The sequence below is a fragment of the Astyanax mexicanus genome, chromosome 15 (genome assembly GCF_023375975.1).
Source record: "Astyanax mexicanus isolate ESR-SI-001 chromosome 15, AstMex3_surface, whole genome shotgun sequence".
Taxonomy (NCBI): Eukaryota; Metazoa; Chordata; class Actinopteri; order Characiformes; family Acestrorhamphidae; genus Astyanax; species Astyanax mexicanus.
Genome location: NC_064422.1, coordinates 35,753,200 through 35,778,523, shown reverse-complemented (window position 1 = coordinate 35,778,523; position 25,324 = coordinate 35,753,200). Strand labels below are relative to the sequence as shown.

The 25,324-nt window shown below is 39.5% G+C and overlaps 1 protein-coding gene and 1 long non-coding RNA gene across 6 annotated transcripts in view; one reads left to right on the top strand and one right to left on the bottom strand.

Moving 5' to 3' along the window:
- Positions 1-17,183, bottom strand: part of zeb1b (zinc finger E-box binding homeobox 1b) — a 121,066-nt gene extending 103,883 nt beyond the window's left edge. The window contains exon 1 of the mRNA XM_022670368.2: positions 17,041-17,183. Within this exon, the coding sequence (XP_022526089.2) occupies positions 17,041-17,098 (58 nt within the window). The 5' untranslated portion in view covers positions 17,099-17,183. The remainder of the gene's footprint in view (positions 1-17,040) is intronic.
- Positions 1-25,324, top strand: part of LOC125781294 (uncharacterized) — a 488,206-nt gene that overhangs the window by 119,732 nt on the left and 343,150 nt on the right. The gene's annotated exons all lie outside the window — the stretch shown is intronic.

The window sequence follows — 25,324 nt, the reverse complement described above, 5'->3', positions numbered from 1 at the left end:
CTGTAAGTTTTGGGGATTTGGAGACCTCTGTGGTGAGAATATATAATTGTGCAGATAATTGTAAAAGAGTTTTTAATGCAGGTCAATATACATAAATTGTTAATTGTAAAATAAACTACATTCTACAAACCTACCAGACCACTCTGTTTTTCTGTTTTTATGGTCTTGACAGAACACTAACTCCCAACTATATTATGCAATATTACTGCTTTAATAGATAGATCTTAGGGACTGCTTCTTTAAGGGGAACAAACCTTGACTTACATGAATGTGTGTTAATATTAAATGGAAAATAAATAAATTGTGGATCTTTTTATGGATCTTATTTACACACCATAACTCTCATAACTGAAGAACAAATATGGCTACTTCATTTGTTTGTTTGTATGTTTCAGACAATAGAAGGGAAACAGTCTGGCTGGGATATGTATGATGATGGTGAGGGGGGTTTATATTTGTTTTGTGTGTTTTTTTGGTCAAATGATTCTTCTTGTAGCTCGAGGTGGAGATAAGAGGCAACAGGCCGGGTGCTGATAACTGCGTGCCAAGGATTCGTCCTGGCACGGTCGGCACAGCAAGGTGGCAAGGGGGCTTTCATTTAGCGCTCCACTGATAGCAGAAGGAGGGAGAAATGCTTCAAGAAAAAAAAAAGAGTTTACTGAATAAAAAAGACTACTTTTTGGGAAGGAAATACAAGGAAGAAAGTGAGAGAGTGGTTGGAGAGGGAAGAGAGAGAGAGAGAGAGGGGGAATAAAGGAAAAAGAGAGAAAGAGAGAGAGGGAGAGCCCGTTGGGGACTTGTTCATGGGCTGAAGCTCAGTCCCTGGAAACATTATTAAAAACAGTGAGTGTATCAGCAAAACAGACGTGCGATAAATTACCCCTCACAACAGGCAATTACTTATTCTCTCAGGTGTACTCAATAAAAAAAGCCAACAGGTGTATACACACACACACACACACACACATATACACAGTTCCCCTCAAGAGTATACCACTTAAGCTGTCAGCCAAAGAACAGAGTCATTTAGACAGGTGTACACACACAAACTTAATATCATCCCTTAGGTGGGGGAAGGGGGGATAGAGAGAGAGAGAGAGAGAGAGAGAGAGAGAGAGAGTCTTAATTTCCTGTGTGGTGTGGCACTGACCCTCTGACCTTGGCTGTGCATACACACACACACACACACACACACACTGAGAGGGATGGATGATTGTATTAGATGAGGTAATGCACCTCACACACCTGTCTATATGAGTCATTCTGACAGCAGAGTGCAGACGCTTTCCCTGCTAAAGCTCAGGTACTCCCTCCTCTCTCTCTCTGTCTCTCGTTCTATGTTTCTGTTTCTCTATCTTGTTCTCTCTCTCTCTCTCTCTCATTTTCTCTGTCTTTTACTCTGTTTGTCTATGAGCCTCTTACTTTTTCTTTTCCTCTCTTTCTTTCTGCCATTCTATCTGTCTTTATCTCACTTGTTCTATATCACTTTTTCACACTCTCACTCTCTCTCGGTTTCTCTGTCTCTCACCGTGTTTCTCTTTGAGCCTCTCACTCTCTGTCTGTCTCTCTGCCTCTCTCTCTTTTAGCCTATCTTTCTGTCTATCTCTCTCTCACACTCTCACTCTTGGTTTCTCTGTCTCTCACTCTCTGCCTCTCTTTCTGCCTTTCTGTCTGTCTAACTCTCTTGTTCTATATCTCACCCTTACAATCTCACACTCTCACAGTTTCTCTCTGTTGCTCAGTCTGTCTGTCTCTTTCACTCTTTCTGTCCCTGTCCCCCACCGTCTTTCTTTCTCTTACTCTTTACTACATCTCTATCTGTGTGTACCTCTCTCTATGCTTCTCTATTTATCTGCCCCTTCCTGTCTGTCTGTCTCTCTTTACCCGCTTTTTTGTCTGTCTTGCTTTCTTTCTCTCCTGGTCTCTTACAAACACATAACAGGAATGACAATAATGCAATATAATACTAGCAAAACACACACACACACACACACACACACAGTGGAATGTCTGCTGGGTGTGCAGACAGTAACACTTGTGAAAGATCCTAACTGGCTGCTACTATTCTGGGAAGGTGAGTGTACCTAATAGGCACCAACCTGATTTTGTTCATCATGCTCTGTGTGAGTGTATTTACACACACACATATAACCAATCATTTGTCATTACTGCTCAGTCTACCACTAGGCTGTATGTGTGTGTGTGTGTGTTCCCCTCCCCTATCCAGACATGTAGACTCTTGTGTCCTCAGAGCACTGTTGACACTCATCACCCCGACTCCAACGCTGCTTTTCAGTCTCATCCTGTCTTTTACACTCGCTGTTCTGCCACTAAGCCCCCCCCCCCACACACACACACACACTGTCACACAGAGACACTTATATATGCTTCATGTCTGTAACAGAGAAAATCAAGGCGTGCACAGATTTATTTTTATGTTGGATTCATTACTTTCAATCTACTAATAAGACACTGTTTTTTTCTGAATCTCATACAGCCTCCATTATCATGTACAAAAAGGGTATCTTTGACGATGCAGCAACACAACAGCCGCGATGGCACCCCCAACACTTCCTACAGTGTATTGCAGTCTGTCAGAACAGCCTCATACACTATATGTCAAAATGTTTGTGGACACCACATATTACTAAAGTTCCATACATTGCTGACACAGCTTGTCTAATCCTTGTAGTGAAAGAAGTACTGCCAATAGAATAGGACTGCAGACTAACATGAAAGTATTGGCCCCATGCCTGCTATCAGGTGTGGGGTAGAGTGGTATAAAGGCCCCCCGCATTATGCTGTGTGTTTCCTAGAATGATGGTCCTCCATCCAGTACTTTTGGGAAGAGATAAGGTGGTGATCATCCAAAATCCTGATTTTACTAAAGCTCACATCAGCTCCAAAATCTAGTAAACAGCTTTTAAATCGATGCCCCAATACTTTTGTCCATATACTATATGATATAATCTTCATTGCTCAGCACTTTATTAATTGTTTGTATTTTGTTTTGTATTTTATTGTAGTCTGAGGTCCACTTGATATGATATGTAGCCTTGCCTGCCCAATGCCAGGTGTGGGATAGAGGGGTTTAAAGCTACAGTACTGAGCTGTGGAGCAGTGAAACTGTGGAATCTCTGGAATGATGGTGATGGTCCTCCATTCAGTACTTTTTAATAGAGAGTTGGGGAGATTGAGAAAGAGTGGTGTGACGAACATACATCCAACAACCTGATCCTGGCCTTAATAATTAATGCGCTTGTTACTAAACGCAATCAAATCCTCACAGCAGTGCTCCAAAATCTAGTAAAATCCTTTACTGGATAGTAGAGACAGTTACTCCAACAAAAGCAGGATAAAGCGAGCAGGTGTCCCAATACTTTTGTCCATGAAGTACAGTATATATTTGCTTTGTGACATCATAAAACAATTAACTAGGATATTTCTGGAGATTAATTTACATATATCGTTGATACAGACAGGGGAGTAAAACTCCCACAGCCAAAAGTAAACCTGCCCCAAAATAATAACATTCATGTCTGATATCCACGTGTGGGTACGAGCTCACAGACACACACACACACACACACACACACACACACACACCAGGAGGACACCTTCATATTCCAGGCTTCCTCGCTGTTGAGAATGGGTCATATGCAAATAGGCGTCCCGGCATGGGCAGCAGTTTCCCACAGGCAGAGAGAGAAAGAGTGTTCCTCCCCTCTCCGCACTCTTTCAATAGAGCTTTTCTTCCGCCGCTGAGCCTTCTCTATGGCCGCCAGTGGCCCACTGCATAGGTAGTGAGACCCCTTTCTCTTCTCTTCTCTAAAGCCTTAATACACAATAGCTCACTTAAGCATTCTCACACACAGACACACACACACACACACACACACACGTACGCACAAACACACACACACTCACACATCAGCCAATAAAGCAGCACAACCATGCACAGCTAAAAGGGGGTTCATGAGACTTGGGCCCTTTTGTACAAGAAAGAGAGAGAGGGAATGTGGAGAAGAGAAAGAGAAATAGAGAGAGAGAGAGAGAGAGAGAGAGAGAGTAAGGGAGGGCAGGAAAAAAAGAGAGAGAGAAATAAAGCTCTTTTCTTGCCCGGTTTCTTGCTCCTCGTCCATGAGAGCCCAAACGAGGCTAATGATTAATCCCCCTTCGCAAAATACAGACAAGGCTGGAGTGCTATTCACCTCCAAAAACACTCCTGCAGGCCCAATTCCTCCACACTCAAGAGCTAAAGCAGGGCCTGATATTAAAGATACCTACTAGGAAAGTCCCGATCTAGATGACTCTAGATCAGAGCCAATGAAAGTATATACTTAATGGATAGGGCAATGGATTATTTTATTCCTAATCCAGTTCCAAATTCTCTTAAGTCTTAACTCTTAAATTTTAATCTCAATGTTTAGAGCACCTTCTGACACACCGTACAGCACTGAGGAGAGTTCTCAGAAGGTAAACGTAAAAGAGTTTTACTGTTGTACCGTGCAGCTTGAAAAAATATCAAAATACCGGAAACTTGGGGTAAAGCTAATAGGCACAAAAAGGAAATGTGCTCTAACGCTGTTGAATATTAAGATATTAATGTGGGACACATTAAATTAAGATCCTAAATACATTTTTGGTACTTGGCATGGTAGCCCTCATTTTTTTCCAGACTTACCTGGGGAGGAAGGCTAAAGTAATTTTGTGCCTTTCTTTATTTTTTTTTAAACCAGCACATTGTAGAAACCCAAATCATGGTACATTTATGCAGTATAAAAATGCTGTTACATCAGTGGTTGATAAACACATATAAAGGCATTGTGTACACTGTTACTGAAAAAAGCAATTTTACTTGTATATAAACACAAGGGTCAGATCAGGTCAGTATTGGTGATACTCAGCATTAAACGATACAAACTGGATCAGTGGGCAAAATAACCTGATTGAGACATCCCAACTACAACTTCTACCTAGGGCTGTATATTGGCAGAAATTGGCAATACAATACAATTGGTATCCTGATACAGGGTTTATGATTATGATTGACCTATTGATACTGGAGGCAAGGCAATATATTACAACAGTTTAAATCAAATATTAGGAAAATTATATTGCAATACAAAATAATACTACTAATAACACTTACTAATTGTAATATTTTGATATGTTGATATATTCTTACACCCCTAGTTGTAGCCCGTATACTTGGCTTTTGAGACATATTAACTGAGGGTTTACCTCATTCTGCCTATGTAAGCTCCATTGTAGCTCAGTGTGTATTGCTTTAGCCTCAGGTGATGGAGAAATGCCTGCTTTTGTCGAGGCCCATTTCCCTTTCTGGCCTTTTCAGCAGCACTAATTAACAAAACAAAAGGTGCCCGTTTCCTCCTTTAAAACACTGTGAAGAGAGTCAAAACAAGAGGGCGATACGCAAAACGTCCAAACACCGAACTGAACTCCGTCCAACTCGCCGTGTCCTTATTTAACGTCCTCGGTGCTCTGAAACGCTCAAAAGCACCTTTTTTTTGCACGAATGCAGGCAAAGGCGCACATTCTCACACTCGGGCCTTTCTCGAGAGGGCGTCCATGTTGTTATGCAAAGTGCAGGGAGAGAGGAGTTAGCCTGCCAGTTTACAACAGCCCTACAATGACACCTCAGCAGGCCTCCAAAAAACTGACCCCCAGCCTCCTCCTGCAGGCCCTCCCCCACCTGACCTCCTTCCATACGGGGGAGTGGGCCTGAGCTGCCCCGGAGGGGGTGGGCTGAATGGGGTAAGTGGGGGGAAAAAAACAGTGAGCCCGTCCCGAGCCGAGATTCAGCCGCAGTGTGTTTGTGTTTGTGTGTGTGTGTGTGTGTGCTTAGACTTAACACACAGCCAATTTGTTACGCTGGACGACTCACAATGGCACAGGGGGAGAAAGTGAAGTCATACTTGAAGCAGTGCATGGACGCCCATGGCAAAGGTCAGTCAGCATCAGGCTGCTACTGTGTCAGAGAGGAGGAGATATAGGTAGAGGAAGAGGATAGGCTATCATGACTTGTATATTTAGGCCTGTCACAATCCCTACAATTATTTTTAAAAATATATTGTCCAGAAAATTATTGCAATAAACAGTATTACTGTCATCATACTTTTGATTTATGCCACAGAATCAGTTTGAATCAGTCTGAATCAGTTTCTCTGATTTTGCTATTTATAGGTATGTGTTTGAGTAAAATGAACATTTCTGTTTTACTCTATAAACTACGAACAACATTTCTCCCAAATTCCAAATAAAAATATTGCCATTTAGAGCATTTATTTGGAGAAAATAAGAAATGGCTGAAATAACAAAAATACTTAAATAATGCAAATAAAACAAGTTAATATTCATATAATGTATAATATCATGTTCATATAAAGTTTTAAGAGTTTAGAAATCAATATTTGGTGGAATAACCCTGGTTTTTAATCACAGTTTTAATGCATCTTGGCATGCTTTCCTCCACCAGTCTTACACACTGCTTTTGGATAACTTTATGCCACTCTTGGTGGTAAAATCAAAGAAACTCTTTCCAGAGCTGTATATTGCTGAACAACAAAATATCACAATGCCAGTTTTCTCCCATATCATATTTCTTGCAGTCACTTCTTTCTTCAATATAATAAAAATGCAACAGCCTTAAAAACAGGAGGAAAAACTTGAGAAAAGAGAGACGGTATAGCAGGGGGGCGAGGCGAGGCCAGAGGGGGAGGGAAGAGAAACAGTGGGCTGGTACAGGGGGCTGGAGCGCTGGCCGTCTTTTTCCTGACTCGGCAGTTTGAAATGGACTTGTGGAGGAAGTCTCTGAAAGACGGCAGATAAATGAAAATTTCCTCCGCGGCTTGACTGCACACACCGGGGGGAGACCCTTTAAATGTTAACAGATGGCTTTTAAAATGTTCAAACAGCATGTCATCTCACACAAACGTCCCCCCTGAACACACTCTCAACAGCCTTCACGACAAACACACACGAGCGCGCAGAGATACATAAACACTTCACTTTAGTACAATGTAGTGGCCTACAACTTCAAAAACAAGAAGTTGCATGAAGTTGTCTTTATTTTTTCAGATCTGAAATGCTGTTGTTTTAAAGCTTTATGACTTACAGAGATTAAATCTCCACAACTAGTGCGGAGTAAGGTGATATTTGTAAATGCAGTAAACATGTGAGAAAGCATTTTAATAGTGGTAACAGTGGTATTAATCGATTAAAAACTTGATTGGTCATATTAATCACAGCAATATTTAATGATTATTTGTGTATATAGGGTCGCAACTAATGATATTATTTTGGTAGCCGACTAATGTAATGATTACTTTTATGATTTTTTCTTTTTTTTTTTTTTATGAGTCGATTAGTCCATAATTATTTCTGCCATTTCTTTCATCTCTTCTTCCTGTGGGTACGGATCCTGATCTTAGCCTTTTCTATCACTTTAAAACAACAGACACAACAAAACAGCAAACTGTAGCATTTTAATGCCTTTTAAATGGCCAGAAGATGTTTAAAAGTACATTTAAAATTATGAAGTATGTTGAGTTTCGGACAATTTTGGCGACCGAGCTGTGTTTGTAGAGCATTGCAGTTACAAGTTAACGATAAGTCGATTGTCAACTATGTCAGTTAATCGTGATTAATCATATGTTTCTTCTTCTTCTTAAGAATTAAGCATTCTATAGTTTATATTTAGATGTGAATCAAATAATAATTGTAAGATGGCAACATGGATATATTTTATTAAAAATCACGTAAAAATAACTATTATTGTATTAATCAAAACAATATTTTGTGATTAATCGTGATTAAAAAAATGCAAATGCTGACACTTTCCTGCATTTTTAAGAGGAAGACAACAATAACAGTGCAGTGTGGTACAACCTTGCAAACAGACTAGAGCCTTTTTACTTTTATGCTTTATTATATTTACAATACCTCCGGGTAGTTTAAATGCTTTTAAAAATAATTGAATGTTCATCATCCACATAAAGTCCACCACATCTAAACCATGACTGGTTTGGAGGCCCACAGCTCACCAGTAAACAGAGTAAACAGGGTGTGTGCTCACTCACGTAGGTGTGTGTAAAACTGTTCTTTTACTATTTGTGTCAAATAGTGTGTTTCCATTCGAGACAGAGGTGTAAATTCGAGGCTTTATAGCGTCTCAAATTATAGCAAAAACACACAGCCTGCCTAAAAGTTCCTTTGAAACATAAGCTTCATTTTGCAAAGCCACTACAAAGAGCAGCACGCCCATGGAGTGCTGCCCTGTTTATTTTCTTAGCCATGCTAATACCGGTCAGCCACATTCCTCCACTCCAAACTGGGAGGTTTCAGATTGCCCTGCGGTATTCCTGCGAGCGTGGAGGTGGAGGAGGAAGGGGAGGGCAGCTCGGCCGAGCGCGCCTGCCCCGTGAACGACAAACACCTGTCGCCTCACCAACCGTTAGCACCTCCGCGTTATGCTTCCTTCACGCTTCTGCCCACTCTTTAAGTCACATGGTGCAGGAGAGCCACATGGTCAGGAGGGCAGACAGATCCGAGATGAGATGAGCAGACAGGTGTTGATGGAACACATACAGTATTGTCTTATTATTCCAGGCCATCTGGATAAAAAAAATTGCATGCATACATACAGTGTTCTGTATATACAGCTGCTGTTTACTGTATCTGAGCAGTTAGCGTAGATACTAGAACTTGCATTAAACAAAAAAACTATAAAGAAAACATAATACAAAATTATTCTTTTTTTAACATTGGAAATAAATATATATTTCACAATAAATCAAAAAAATATATATCTAATACATGTATTTCTGTCTGTCAGTGTGTATTGGCTTCACCATTTCCAAAGCCAAGCCCTCCTCAAGCTAGCCCAGTATATTTATAGCCACTGTCCAAAGCCAGCCTGCGCTAATCAATACTTCATTAGGTTGAATCAGGTGTGCTGCTGGGGGAATTGAACAAATCTATAGAAAGGGCAGAGTAAGAGATAACTGTATCAATAACTGTATTTCCCCACTGTGTTTCTGTTTATTCCAATTATATATAATGTTTTTTACAGTCTGTAACACACTTTCATAGACTTTCTCTCCACTTGTTTAAGGTTTGTTCACACTTATACATGTATATGTATGTCTTCCCGCACTAAGACAAAAAAGCTTGCATTGACACACTGCATATGTAGAAAGTAATTAAATGGAAGACGTTTAATCCCATAAAATTCCTGGTTTTGGATTATATTTACAGAAATTACATATTCTAAATTTAAGCAAACCATTACATATTTGTTGTAGAACATTACTTACATATAAATCGCCAAAATCTTACATTTTGTGTTGTCTACATAGAAATGTTTGTAGTTTCATGACTTAATGGGAGGGAGTAGTGAAGTATTTGAGAGCATTTGGAGAGCATTTTAGAATAGATTTTTTTTATTTGTCCAAAAATGTGTGGACAAGAAGCCAAAACACAGGGGGGAAAATAAGCAAATGAATATCCAGATAGGTGTAGACAGGACCTTAGCATTTGCTATTTTACCAAACCTTAACGAGGGCACCTTAACACCATCAGTGTTCTAATGTCACTCTAATATATATATAAAAAAGTAACAGAACTGTACTTTTATTTAGTCACATGGCAAACTCTGTAATGTAGTGCTATCTGCATGTAGACACTGTAGTTTTATTTAATTCACTATACAGGAAGTAGGGAGTGATTTGAAATTCAGCCAATTTATATACAATTTATCTGAAATTGTATAGTAAAGGAACACGACATAGCAAATTTTACTAACCCATTGAAATTTAACAGCTTGCACTGAATATTGCCTGAATATTGTCATAGCTCAAGAGGGAACCTACTGATACTCTTAACTCTCATTATTCCGAAACAATTATACTTTTCACATTTTGCAAACAAATAATTATTTAACAGACCCATGCCAAGTTATAAAAAATATCATTAGATCTCATATATAGCTTATTTGATGGCCTTTACCAAAAAATGGCCAATTCTCTGCAGACTTTAAAACTATTTAAAATGAAAAATAACAGAAATTGAGGAATCTTTTGAGTCAAAATGTCCATATCAGACACCAGCTGACTCCTTTTAGGCCAACAAACAAATCTCAAGAAGCTCAGCACCTTCTGTTCCTCCATAAAGTTCAGGACCAGTCATTCTGACACCAGATCAAACATATTCCATCGGTTTCATGAACACTATACAGTCAACTGGAAAATACTGTTTCTGTCTTCTAACGTCTGTAATCTTTCTGATCTAGAGCTCTCAGAAACAGCTGCAGAGCTTCAGGTGAACTCGAAAGCAGTGTGTGAGAAACACCCTGAAGTAGCACCCACCCTCCCAGTCCACAGTGCTCTAATGAAGTCTCTCCCTACTGAAAAATTCTTCACCTGTGGCCTAACAGCCCCTAGTCTCTAAATAAGGGTAAACAGCTTACCCTCACACAAAGCAACAACCCCAGCACAGATTTTTCACCTGGTGGCTAAGTGCTTCCTCCTGCTCATTCTGGAGATGTGCTCGGGGTCTGGTCAAAGATCCTGCACCAGGGGACCAATATCCCCCTCCCCCCTCTGTGCTGCCCCACCTCCATGAGGCAGGGAGCACTGCGACAGCTTATGAGCAGAATCTGATTAAAGATTAAACTGATACAGGTTACGTTTAGGACACACCTTGGTTGGATAATACTAAAGTTAGCGTGCACTACACAGTAAAGGCTAGTGTATATGCTGTATACATTGCTAACAATGCAGCCTAGAAGGGGCTTGGACTGGGACTGGTTAAGGGGGATTTGTTTTTAAATGGGAGTCAGATGGTTAGTTGTCAGCGCTCGGCTCAAAACACCTCAAAACACCTCATGAGGTTCAGTCAGCCATGCTGTGAACACTTGTGAGAGCCTAGGGTGCCTTTTTCCTGGTAACAAACTAGCCACCATACCTACAGCCACTTTTGACATGCTTGGAGCAGAATAACAATTTTCTATTAAATTCAATATAAATATTAGTAGGGCTGTGTATTGGGAAGAACCTAGCAATACAATCACGATACATGGATTACGATTTAATATTGTAAGCAAGGCAAAATGTTGCATTATTTATTACAGTATTGCTACACATAATAATGTGAAACTCTCAAGTACGTATATTTCCTACACCCCTAGATTATAGTTAGTAGTGTAGTGGACAGATAACACATTAGCAAAAAACAAATCCATAAAGATTTTTATAAATAACTGCATGTTTTAATAATCCATCGGATCATCAACACTAAAGAGAAGAAGGGGTGTATATGCACTACATGGACTATAAAGTATTTGGACATTCAAAATTAAGGGTATTAAAAAAAGAGTGTACCCCACTTTTGATGGAGTAACTGTCCCTGTTGTCCAGGCAAGGCTTTCAGCTAGATTTTAGAGCATTGTTGTGAAGATCTGATTGCTCTCAGTGACAAGGATAAAAGCATTAATGAGATCAGGATGTTTGATGATGACTACCCAGCTCCACCTCATCCCCAGCTCCTCTTAAAAATATTGGATAAAGCAACAGCATTCCAGAGAACACCGTTCCTTTGCTGTGTCAGCCTACAGTACACAATCAACATTGGTTTGTACATATGTTGTTACTGGGACCCAGTTGGACTTCCAAAAGTGCTACATTAACCCATCCTGGGTCCCAACTAACCCTGATGGGGCCAATCAATGACAATTACATGTGGGACCAACATGGAACCTGTGGACAAAACTTTTGTTACCTAGGTAAGCTGGGTAAACCTACCAGACCACTCTTGTTTTTCGAATGAATATATTTGGCTTTGTATGGATTGCCACAGAAGTGCTTTAAAAGTGTTTTAATGCCATTTATTACAAAATGTTGTCATTCCACAACTGAGGAATACCACTGCTTTCAGTTAAAAACAAACACAATTCTAAGGACTGCTGCTTTAAATAGGCTAAACTGTATCTCAGACAGTGTTAAATGTCTAAACCAGGTGTTTTGCATGTTACAGGTGTGTCTATGGATCCGTTGTCGAAATAAATGTATTTGGCTTTGCATGTATGATCACAGAAGCAAAATCTTGTCTGTTTCATACTCAGGATCATTACTGCTGTCAGTTTAAATGAAAAAATAAGGACTTCTTCTTTAAATGGGCTAAACTGTATTTCAGAAAGTGTTAACTTGACATGTTCTGTTCATCTCTATACCAGGTGTTTTGCATAGTCCAGGTGCGTCTCTGTGCCTGTGCCCTCTTTCCATCCATGTCCACTACCCAGTTTACCCACACTGTAAAAGCAGTGTGGGAGGAACCAAAACCGCAGCACTGCTAAACTACTACAGCATGCTACCCCCTCCCTCCTCCTCCTGCTGCTGCTCCTCCTGCTTGGAGCGCTTGTTTCCAGCAGGCTATATAGATGGAACTAAGTCTCCGTTTACCGCTAATGGCAGGCAGGTAACGTCAAAACGGTGGATACACAGCGTTTCTCTCAGCAGAGGCTCCCAGACCACCACTGAAAGTCCACCACAGAAACGCATGCAATTTAACGGCTACATCAGCTGCAGGCACGAGAGGCAGACGCAAACGCACGCGCGCACGCCTTTTTTCCTTTTTGATTTAGGCTATTAACGATACAGATGCTGCATGCATGCGAAACACTGACACCAAACCCGCGCGCTTTTCTTTTTTCTACCTGCACAAGTTGACATATTGGTGCGGATCCCTCTGCGCGCCCTCGACTTCAGCTGCAGCACCAAAAACACCGATTGCACGGTTTAGCCTGGTGAATGCTTCACGCGCGCCCCCCCACCAACCCCACCCTCCGCCCCCCCAGCGCTGTTACCTCCCTCCGATCAGGTGCACGCTGCCTGCGCGCGGAGGAGTACCGAGAGATAACGCAGCCGGCGCGCGACGACACGCGTCCCTTTCAACAAATCAAACAGCCCCGTTTCTCATAAAGGAGCAGAAAAAGGCATCCAGGGCGACCCGTGCAAAAAGTGTGAACAGGTTTAAAGTGTTAAATAAAGTATTACAAGCTGAAAAAGGCAAGGTCTGAGATGACAAGGTGCACACAAACATCAGCATCACACCTCCAGCCTATCAGCTTACCCTACACATCTCTACACATCTTTACACCTGTCTACATATCATATAGCAAAATAAAAAACCAACCTGTGCAACAGATAAAGTCTAAGCTGCAGTGCACGTGACAAAAAAAAACACATAAAAACAAAAACACCTCAAAAGTCCAAAAAGCCATCAATCACTAAATGTTTTAAAGGTGAACAATAAAAAAATAAATAAACATTAATTTTACAATGCAATGTAAAGGTAAGTATGTAAATAAATAAATAAATGCATGACTTTACAACAAAGTGCACTAGTTGAAAAATAATAAGAAAAGTATCCATACATCTCTACAAATAGTGTAAAAACAAACATAAAATAAACACCAAAACCTTTACAAGCCACTACAGATGTTAATAAATAAAAATAAATCAATAAAAAAAGTTCACAAAAGCCAGTCATCATAACAACTTATAAATATGCAAACAATAATACATATCTGAAAGTGCACAAAAGCCATGCATCACTGCCACCAACTTTACAATGCAGTGCACAGGTTGAAACAGACAAACAAAAAACACCTAAATGTCCAGAAAAGGCCAGGCAACACTGACATCAACTTTACAACACAGTGCATAAGTTGACAAAACGTGCTAAATAAGCTCGTAAAAGTCCAGAAAAGCAAGCTATCACTTCAACTTTACAACACAGTGCATTAATTAAATAAATATAGTCCACAAAAGTCATACACCACTGCAACTTAGCACTACAACACAGTGCCAAGGTTGTGTGGAAAAAACAGTTCGCTAGCTAACTCTACCTAGCCAGAGCTAGTTAGCCAGCTAAAGCAACAGCAACGTCAAAACTTAAAAATTCTTTACAAAAAGAACAAGACAACCCCCTAAAAAAGGCTAAAAACAAGCAGTTGTGAATAATAAAAAAAGAGCAGAGCCAAATTCAGTAACAGCTGTCTGGAGTCCAGCAGCTAAAGGAGCCTCTCCTCGCCCAAGCCCTGAGTGTGATCCATCAGTATGGACGCATTCCTTATATAGGATAGGCTGCTGTGCTCGGAATCCCAGTCCTCCCCTCCTCTCAGCCTTAGCTAGCTAACTACCACCCAGCCAGTAATGTAGTGGCAGCAGCAGCCAACACAGCCTACAAACACCAAAAACAGGTTGCCTTCTGCCTGTTACACGCTAAAACACACACGTGTGGCGTCCAACACGTCCTAACTTCACTTGGGAAACTTTGGAAAGAACTTTACTCTGGGATATTCCGTGTTTATGGGCTGTTCTTCTGCCTATCCTTTTCATTCCATACTGTGTTTTCTTCACTGCAGCTGCCCGTTATCCATCTCTGTCTTTTTTCTGTATTTCCTATATACAGCTCTGGAACAAAAAGAATAAGAGACCACTTCAGTTTCTGAATCAGTTTATCTGATTTTGCTATTTGCTATTTTCTCCCAAATTTCAAATAAAAATATTGTAATTTAAAGCATTTATTGGAAAAGTTTTAAAGAGTTCAGAAATTCATGCATATTGGCATGTTCTCCTCCACCAGTCTTACACATTACTTTTGAATTACACAACTCCTGGTGCAAAAATTCAAGCAGTTCAGCTTGGTTTGATGGCTGTCATCTTTATCTTGATTAAATATTTTTTTCCAGAGCTGTATAAGTTACTTGGCACGTTTAAAACACGTTTAAGTAACATTTCTATTTCAGAAAAAAAATCTCTAATTGTATGTGAGTCGTGTGGAATAAGTGAAAAGCTGACAAATATCTAGCTATTCAGCTATGAGTGAGAGATGGCTAGCTAGCTAGCAAACAAACTAGCTCGCTAGTCAAGGCTAACTTGGTAACTAACGATTTCGTTACCATGGCTCTGTGCGTTACCTGTTACTAAACTGGGCTAGCCTACAGTGAAACAACCTGTTACAAACAGCTATCTAACTAAGTTTAAACACATATTTTGTCGGAAACACAAAGTTGGGACATTAACTAGGATATGTACACAACAATCTGACCCTTCGTAATCGATTAAATAGTTTAAAATACGCTACTTTTAGGGCGAAAACCACAACAGCTAGGTTAGCTAGTTAGCATTAGCTTAAGCGGGTAACAAACCTAGTTAGCTAACGTTAGCTAGTTAACTGTTACAAAGGGGTGCGAATAAGTTAAGTCTATATAAGGAGGGATTAAAACGATTAAATGGACAGTCATATGGACAGTCAAGCAATGGTTCAGTGTTAAATTTGGTTAAAATAGTGAAACAAATGAAAGGAGAATAAAAAAGGGAGAGAAACCGTGCTGAACAACGTTAACTAGGTTAGTTAAACAGCTAAACACAACTATGAATAATAATAATAATAAACACAAAAAAGTCAACACAAAAGCCAGCCATCACTTCAACTTTAAAACACAGTGCATAACATAGCAAAACTAGGTACATCCCTGCGTTTAGGACACACGTTTAATGTTTAAAAACATTTAAAATAAATAAACATTGTAGGGTTATGACTTATAAATAGTGTAGGTTAGGCTCCTGTCAGGGCGGAGACCATACCAGCCAGCTAAGCAGGTAACGTTCACGTTACACACAAGGCAGAAAACTAAAGTTTGAACTTTAAAAAGGAATAAAAGTAAAGATTTAAAGCCTTTAACGCCACATGTGGTTATGTCTCCTCTAAAAGAGTTAGGATTCAGTGTTCAATCTGATTTAAAAGGTGAAAAAATGAAGGGGTGGAGAGGCTGAGATAGTTACCAGTGAGAGCAGGTAACGTTAACGTTAACTAACGTTACACACACGCTGGCGAATAAGTTTTAAGAGTCTGTATTAAGAATATGTTTCCTAAAGAGTGAGTATTAGTGTTAAATCAGATTTAAACATAGTAAATGAGAGCACTGGGAGAACACTGAGAGCAGGTAACGTTACGGGGAAGGAATAACGGGGAGGGACTACAAAAAAGGTACGAATAAACGTAGCTAACGCTGGATATGTTCGCTAAAAGAGTGAGAATTCATCGTTAAATCAGATTTAAACAGTAAAAAAATAAAGGATTGGAGAGAGAAAACCTAGTAAGGGCAGGTAACGTTAACTAACGTCACACACGAGGGGCGAATAAGTTTTAGTCTGTTCAGGGGGAATAACGGGGAGTGACTACGAAAAGGATAGAAATAAACGTAGAAATGTGCTCTAAAAGAGTGAGGATTCAGTGTTAAATTAGATTAACTAACGTTCCATACGAGGGGCGAATAAGTTTGAGCCTGTAAATCGAATATGTTTGCTGAAAGAGTGAGAATTCAGTATTAAATCAGATTTACACGGTGAAAATGAGAGCAGGTAACCTAACGTTAGCTAACCAACGTTACACACGGGGGGCGAATAAGTTTGAGCCTGAACAGGGAACGTGTTTTGTATCGATAACTAAAATAGTGAGGAATCAGTGTTAAATCAGATTTAAACAGTGAAAATGAAGGTGGGCAGAATGAAAACCGTAAGAACAGGTAACGTAAACTAACGTTTCACACGGGGGAGAATAAGTTTGAGCCTGTACAGGGAAATAACGGGGAGGGACTATACAAAATGATAGAAATAAACGTGAACATGTTATTTAAAAGAGTGAGAATTGGACGTTAAATGGTTCAAACTGTGGGAATGAAGGAGTGGAGAATATAAACAGGGAGGTAGACCGTGCTGAACAGCAGCGCTGGGCGTTATAAGCTAGCGGACCGGCTCTGGCTCCGTGTAACGGTCCTCAGGTATAACGGTACACCAGCGCTATAGCGGCGCTCGAGCGCTGCTTACACTTTTCCCCCACTAGTTTTGACTAGGGGAAGGAACGCACGCGCTCGCTCGCACGCGCTCACAGCCCAAACACGCGCTCGCGGAGCTCGGCGGCTCCGGTAAGAGAAGTTAAGAGCCCGTAACTCACCGCTCGTGCGCCGCGGGTTCGCCTGCTTTCTGCGCTTACACCTGGGGCCATCCGCCATGATCCTTTCGCTGAGTGTGTGTGTGCGCGTGTGTGTGTGTGTGTAAACGCTGCCGGAGAGTCACCTCCTCTCGCCCCCACACCTCCTCCCCTCCCCCCCACACCTCCCTCCCTCCCTCCTGCCTTCCACCGCACCTCCCCTCCCCTGCACCTGGTTTACGACACTGCGCTTTGCGACATTTACCTTCTTGCCCGCCCGCACCTACCCCAACCCCCCCCCCCCCCCCCTCTCCGGAGGGAGCGAGAGGGGCAGGACACGCCCCCTCACACCACGCGCTCCTGTCTGTCTGTTTCTTCCGCCCCGAGACCCCTCATCAACTAACGCACGGGCTCTGAGACTCATACACATATACACACACACACACACGGAGCATGACTGACAACGAGGTGTCAAGTAATGAATTACAAAAACTACTATACTTTACTGAAGTAATTATTTTACAGTTTACTTTTTACTTCTACTCCTCACATTTTCACACAATCAAACTTACTTTTTACTCCTCACATCTCATAGTTAAAATGAATTTGATTGTGTTTGCATCAGAAGTGTAAACATGTACCATATACCATTCTGACACCCTATTGGTTTATACTGTGATCCATCACACCTGCACACAAGTCAAGTCACACTACAACAAGAACATTCCAGACGTATGTCGTATGTCTTTTTACATCACTGATGTCACAGATGTGTGATCATATAGCCTGTCAAAAGTTTGGACACACATTTTCATTAATTTTTTTTTTTCTTTATTTCTTTATTTCAAAGATGTCGTTACTCAGGTGGCGATTTAAAAACACTTGAGGCATCAACTCTATTTACTTTTAAAACCTACTTAAAGTGTACAAGTAAAAGAAAAGAATAATGCCATTAAGGACAACTCTTAGGCCATGCTAGAGCTTAGATCTGGCTCAAAAATCCTGCCTGACCCTACTCAACCCTACTCGAGCCTGTGCACATTCTGTACGAGCCTGACCCGGTCTGCCCCATCATTGTCATTTTGAGCCTGAGTCTGATTTAAACCATATTTTTAGTCACATTATCCCGCTGTAACAATAAAAACAGTGGTGCACGTTTTCTAAATACTTACTTTAACAGACACAGTAAAGACAATGAACTTACTTACAGAAGGCAGGACATTTAGAATGAAAACTTTACCGGAACTGACTGTTTAAAAAAGGACAATCCAGGTGGAATCTGGACAGTTGGTAACCATATCCTGCAGGTACTGATTTCTGTGCTCCATGTATTTAATTTCAATATACAATGTACAAAACACATTAAATGATAAGCGGTGTCCCACCTATTGACTGGTATTGTAAGTGCCTGATACAAGAGAATCAGTATCCAAATGGTTAAAAAAACACCTGTTTTCTGTAAAGCAGGAAAACAGTCACTTTATCTTCTACCACAACCTACAACCCAACTCAGATAGGTACAAATGTTTCTACTTCTTTAGGAACTCTATGTATATACGTTTCACAAATTAAAAAGTCAAGTGAAGCAAAAAAAAACTTATTCACTTATTCAGAGGCTCTTCAGATGAGCCACAAGTTCTATATAGAGCCAGTGTGTTTTTTGTTTCAAAAATTGTTTTCATGCTGAATGGACCAATAGAAATTCTCCAAAATGTCTTTAAAATCATTTTATATTGACATTAAAATGTAAATGGCAATTTTCACATTACACATTAATGTGAGACAGATCTGATTTTTTAGGCTGTGTACATCACTTCATATTAAAATGACATACAGACAGTAGGTAAAGGTTACCCAAACTGTCAATTTTTGTTAATCAAATCAGATTTCTTTTAGTCTTCACAATATGATCTGTCTGAAGAGTTCATGCTCCTGAACTGATGCACATGTGCGTAAGTCCATTTTTCATCTCCTCAGCATATATTTGTGGCAAATATAGAGTAGGACTGATGTAAAAGTCGCATGATTTCTGATATGGCTGTGATTTCTAATCATACTGCTGCTTATTGAGCATTTCAGTACTACATATCAAAATGGCCCAAATCAAAATGTAAGCTTCTTTTCATATTATATAAATCCTTTTTTTTTTTTTTTTTTTTTTTTTTTTTTTGTGGTTCACACTTTTTGAGCCACTTATACTTGCTAGCATTTTTGCTTTGGATCAAAGCATGTTAGAAAACCAGTGCAATCTCACATGAAAATGGATGATTCTGGTTATTGTAAAGCTATTTACAGTTAATTGTCAATCGTGAAGTTGTCCTTTACTTAATTTTATCAATGCAAGTTTTCATATAGTGCAAAATAAAGACGATGATAAGTACCAGTTAAGTACTTAAGTTGCCACAAAATATTTACTCGTATTCATATAGTAGTAATGTCTTTTTCAGTTGTAATTACATTGGTAAAAATTCCAGAAAAGTTGGGACATTATGTAAAATGTAAATAAATGTAAATAGAAACAGAATGCAAACAGACAACACATGTAAACACATGTTGAAACAGTGAACAAATGTTAAAAGTGAAATATTTTACCATTAACACCTTAAGAACTAGACAATTAGGGACAGGGCCATATCTTCCATAGTGTAGCATCTCCTCTTCTTTTAACAACAGTCTGAATCGTTTAATGTTGTCCCATTTTTGTCTGATTTAGAATTCTAGTCTATCAACAGTCCTAATGTTTCTTAAGAAATGGTAAAATGTTGCACTTCTAGCATCTCATATGTGTTCTAGTTTTTGTGTAGTTTGTATTTATAATAACTTATATTCTACACAGCGTCCCAACTTTTTTGGAATTGGGAATTGGGGTTGTAAGCTTTCTTGAAGTTCCAACACTGTAGAGTGTACAGCGATCTGAAAAAGAAAGAGAGAAAAACAAGCTCAGGCATGGTTTGTGAAACTGCATGACAGACTATGTCTGAAACTGACAGGATAATACAGACTGTTTTTAATGTTTTATTGGACACTTTGATTTTCCGCAGAAGTTGTAAATTATACATGACCTTTTTTATTTAGACCGTATTCAAATGCAAAGCAATGTGGGCAGAGCTTCAAAGTGCTGCCATTCATTCATCAATTATTTACTTTGATCTCACTTCATTGATGATATTTGTGGCTTGTGTTTTTAAACACACAATAACAGTTTGGCAATTTCTGATGCCTGTCTGAAGAGTCAAACTACTCTCCACAGTCTCGCACAAACTTTCGCCTGGGGAGAATTCTTTTAAATCAGTTGGTAAAGTAACTGTATAGACGGAAACATTAAAATAAGATCTCGTAGGTCTTGGTATAAATGGAAAAGATGGAGTTGTGGAGCAGAAGATTGGAGTCGAACAGAGTTCTGATTTCTAGTGCACCTAAACTGGTAGTAGGTGTGCAAGATTCAGAGTGTGTTTGAGCTAAAACATCACCAAAAGAAATATGTAGAAATCTTGCCCTTCTGTTTCCCATGCCTTGCATAAACAAACCTAGGGCCAAGAATTAAGTGAAAATAATTGGTGTTCGAACTAAGTACCCAGATAGCAAGAATAACTCTGGCCAAATTTCCAGGCCAAATACTTCACGCCAAGCCTGAGCTGCATCAACCCGGCTCATTATGTAAAATATAAATAAATGTAAATAAAAACATAATACAATGATGTAAACTCCATACACTTGTATATTAATCACAATGAAACAGAGAACACATGTTGAAAGTGAAACATTTTACCATTTTATCATTTAGAATTGAAACTAGGCTTGATTTAGGCCCAATTGCTCAGCTTGATTTCAAGTGCTACATGTGCCAACACCCTGGATGCTGAGTATAATACTTCAATCAGCCCAAGCCACATGTGCCATCATACCCATAATATGGGTATAATTAATATAAATAAATTATATTTATACGTATTGGGCTTGGAAAGTTAGTACAAAAAATATTAAAGCAGCAGTCCTTAAGATTTCTTTTCTTTTTAACTAAAAGCACTCACGTTGTGGGAGGGGAGAAAATATTACATTTATTTGTATCAGTGTCCCTACACAATAATCCCTGCAATGTCTTATTGACTGGTAGGTTTGTTGAATGTTGGATTTTATAAATTAACAAAATAATTTTCTTTCCAAAAACAGGATTTAACAGCATATTTGAAAATAGAATGTAAAATATCTCTAATTTTACAGTGTACTTGATATAAAAATACATTTTTTCAGATTATGTATATGCCATGTTACAGGCAATGTGAGCATTTTGTGGGTCAGACTGTGTGTGTGTGAGAGTGTGTCTGTAGGAAGAGGAATGCGAGATGTATCCCAAGGCACAAGGAGGATCATGGGACCCTTTCTGCGATGATTCAATCCTCCACCCAAAGAAAGGGCTCGCTGTTCCTCAGGGACTGTTTATATTGTTGCACCCAAGCAGAGGGAGAGAGAGATGCAGAAATGAAAAGAGAGCCTGACAAATAGAGGAGATAGAGAGGGAGAGAGAGATAGAGAGAGAGAGAAAGAGAGAGATTGAGAAAGAGAAAGAGAAAGAGAAAGAGAGAGAGAGAGATGGGGTAATAAGAATAACGCGAAGCCAGAAACGCTCAGCTGCACATCCAATACCACACCCTGGACTTTTCACGTCTTATCACGCAGAGCTCACGATAAAGGTTCACAAGGTTTTACGAGTTTCTGCAGAAAAAAAGAAACAAATCTGAAAGAGCATTTTCCTAAGAGTGTCAAAGAAACAGAAGAGTGTCTCATCTGCATACGGATAACTAATACTGACTAGTATGTATTAATGTATAGGCATGGTATGGTGGCTTTGTCGTTAGCCCATAGGGCTTTTCCACCACAGTGGAATAAGCTCCTTTCTAGTTTGCACACCTAATTTTGAACCATTTCGATAATTTACACCAAAAAAGGTTCTGGAAACAAACTGGTATAGCACATTTTTCTGTGCAAACCAAAAGCTGTTGGTTCCTGTGTTAATAAGATATTCTCAGTTCCATTAAAACTGGTAAATAAACAAGCTGGTTTACTGAAAAGCACCAAGGGTCTTATAACCCTGAATGGAACCAGTTTAAGAACCAGATTTATTTTGATCTAAAAGCAATATTATTGCTGGAGTCTTGGGTTCAAGTCTCTACCTGGGTGTAGGGTGTAATTTTCATATTCTCCATGTGTTGGATTCTGATTTCATCCCCCATTCCAAAAACATGAAAATCAGGTCAACTGGCTACTCTAAATTGCCCTGGTAGGTGTGTGTATGTGTGTCTGTGGGTGAAAGTATGTATGTGTGTAGATGTTTAAATATTTGCCTGGATATGGATTTGCATATCTGCTGAATGTAGTTGTAGTTGTTGTAGAGTGTTGATTGTTAAGCGTATATACTCAAATTATCCATAATACACACTCAAAACCAGATGGTTACTGAGTGTGCAATGTTTGAACATGCATACTTGTCAGTACAGACTTGGCAAGTTTGACTCACAAGTACAAACTTGACTTAGGCCATGTCAGTGTGTCTTCAGTATCGTGAGGGTGCACAACGCACAAGGTGCTCCTGCATGGCTAAGACAAGATTGCGCAGCTGCCTGTTGACTGTTGTCATGGTTTTAATCACTCAGTGGCGCACCTGTATTTCCCACCGCCAGGAACACAGATCACTTCCAGACCACTACACCCATTGGCATAGATATATTCCTAAACTCTGATGCAATTTAACAGCATGGGCGCAAGACGTGAAAATAGACTTTTAATGGGGTTTTAAAGATAGCAACAAGCATTGTGACGCACCTTGAACAGGGTATATGACATTGCCCCAGATGGTCATTCTGCAATGGCACAGCTGTGTTCTTGATGGCATGAACCACCAATCAGAGCTAACTGATCAGTCATCTGGCTTAGCTAGCAAGGCAAGCTAGTTGACTGTCCTGCTAATGTGACTGCACACTTCCAAAAATAATACAGTGGGAGCAAATATTCACATAGTCGCTTACTAAAAGAAATTAAGCATGTATTTGAATTCTGAACAACTCTATTCTATATACGCCTTAAAATAACATAAAACTTTATTTTGTCACACACAGTACTATTTTTAATAATTTTGAAACATATTAATTGTTTCTAAGCTTGCTCCTCCGCCATTATCGGACATATTGTACTGTACCAACTCCACGCAAGTCAATCCCCAGGACATACCCAATAACGCTGGAGGACCAGGAACACATACAGGGATTTGTACTGTATATGGCCATCTGCAAACTTTTTAATGGAACAGTATTTAGGCTGTTCCACAGTATTTAGGCTGTAGACTGATTATGTTTCAAGAGTCCACAAGAACACAAAAATGTAGATTGAAAATTGGCTCTTATGTCTGAAACAATATTAGAGAAAAATGGCAGATAGCATGTGCATGTAAGTGCATCAATGGCAGCTGGGAAACTTGCAGTAAAATATATATGCATAACAATGCTTCATTATTTACTGTAGTACAGAATAGTTTACAAAGTTTATATATTTTGTATACTATCCTCTCCAAACACACACTATATAGATTAGTACACATTATATACTGTACCTATATACAAACAAAATTAAGAGACCACTTCAGTTTCTCTGATTTTGTTATTTATATGTATATGTTTGAGTAAAATGAACACTGTTGTTTTATTCTATAAATTGCAGGCAACATTTTCCCAAATTACAAATAAACTATTGTCATTTAGAGCATTTATTTACAGAAAATGAGAAATGGCTGAAGTTACAAAAAAGATGGAGAGCTTTCAGACCCTTCAGACCTTGTTTTAAAGTAAGCAAGTTTATATTTATAAAGTCTTATGAGTTCAAACATCAATATTTGGTGGAATAACCCTGTTTTTAATCACAGTTCTCATGCATCATGGCATGTTTTCCTCCACCAGTCTTTCACACTGCTTTTGGATACCTTTATAAAACTCCTGGTTCAAAAATTCAAGCAGTTAATCTTGGTTTGATGGCTTGTGATCATCCATCTTCCTCTTGATTATATTCAGAGGTTTTCAATTTGATAAAATCAAAGAAACTCATAATTTTTATTTTTTTCATGGTGTCTTATTTTTTTTTCCAGAGCTGTATATAGTAGTATTAGTGTGTAGTACAGAATTGTGACACAGCCATAAAATCTCTCAGGTCTGCCGCCATTTTCTCTTACAGGTCACAAAAGCATGTGCTGCAGCTGAGCTAGTGCTGGCCAGAGCAGCGCTGGGCTATTCTTGTACCTGCTGATGACTATCAGGTTTCTGCCGGACCTCAGCTGGGTGTGGTGCACTCTTAGAGGCTTGAGTGGACAGTCTTCGATGATTGAGGAGGAAAAAATACACCCACACACTCTAAAACCCCAAAACCCTAAAGTATGTATATGTAGATATATAGCCACCAGTCTTCACTTTGTTAGAAACATACCTTAGATCTACCTTGTTGGTGTACAGTTATAGATGACACTTGTTTTTATCACTAAGGAACACTTGGCTTATTTTTGGCCATGCATGATCTAGCAGTGACACTGACGTATGTCCCCAGAAAATCCCCAGAAAGCACTTGTAGCAGCTTGTACCACACCACTATCATACTGCTAGCATGTCATTGGCAGTCCTGTGCTAAGAATGGCCTACCACAACCAATGGCAGGCCTGTTGTACTGTATAAGACAGGTGGAGCTTGTAAACTGTCCTTTGAATGGTACAAATACAAGGTCTGGGTTAAGGGCATAGGTTTATTACACAAATCACAAACTTCAATCTTTTAGCTTAAAAGGATAGTCGAGAACAGCGATGTGTTCTTATACAGTCAGTGTGTTTATATGAGTGGGTTTTTATACAGTATGTTGGCTCACAGTAACCAGCTTAAAATGTTACCAGCCCACTGGGAATTCTCCCCACTCTCCTGATTAACCACTCTGGATCTGACCAACTTCCAAATAATAGCTCACTAGAGGTGCTCCCTTGGTGCTGTTGTAAACCTTTGACGGAAAGGCTACAAAGTGGATGACGTAATTGTACATGGACAAAATGCAACTACATACAGTACCAGTCAAAGGTTTGGACGCACCTTCTTATTATGTGTATTTGTTTTTTCTACATTGTACATGAACAGGAGTGAACGCAAATGCGAGGTATTATTAAAGAGAATAACAAAATACAAAACAAACAAAGAACTGAATAAACCAAGGAACACTAAGTACATAGAAAAACACGCAACCTTAACAGACGATAAACGCACAAGAACCGACACCGGAACAGGAAACA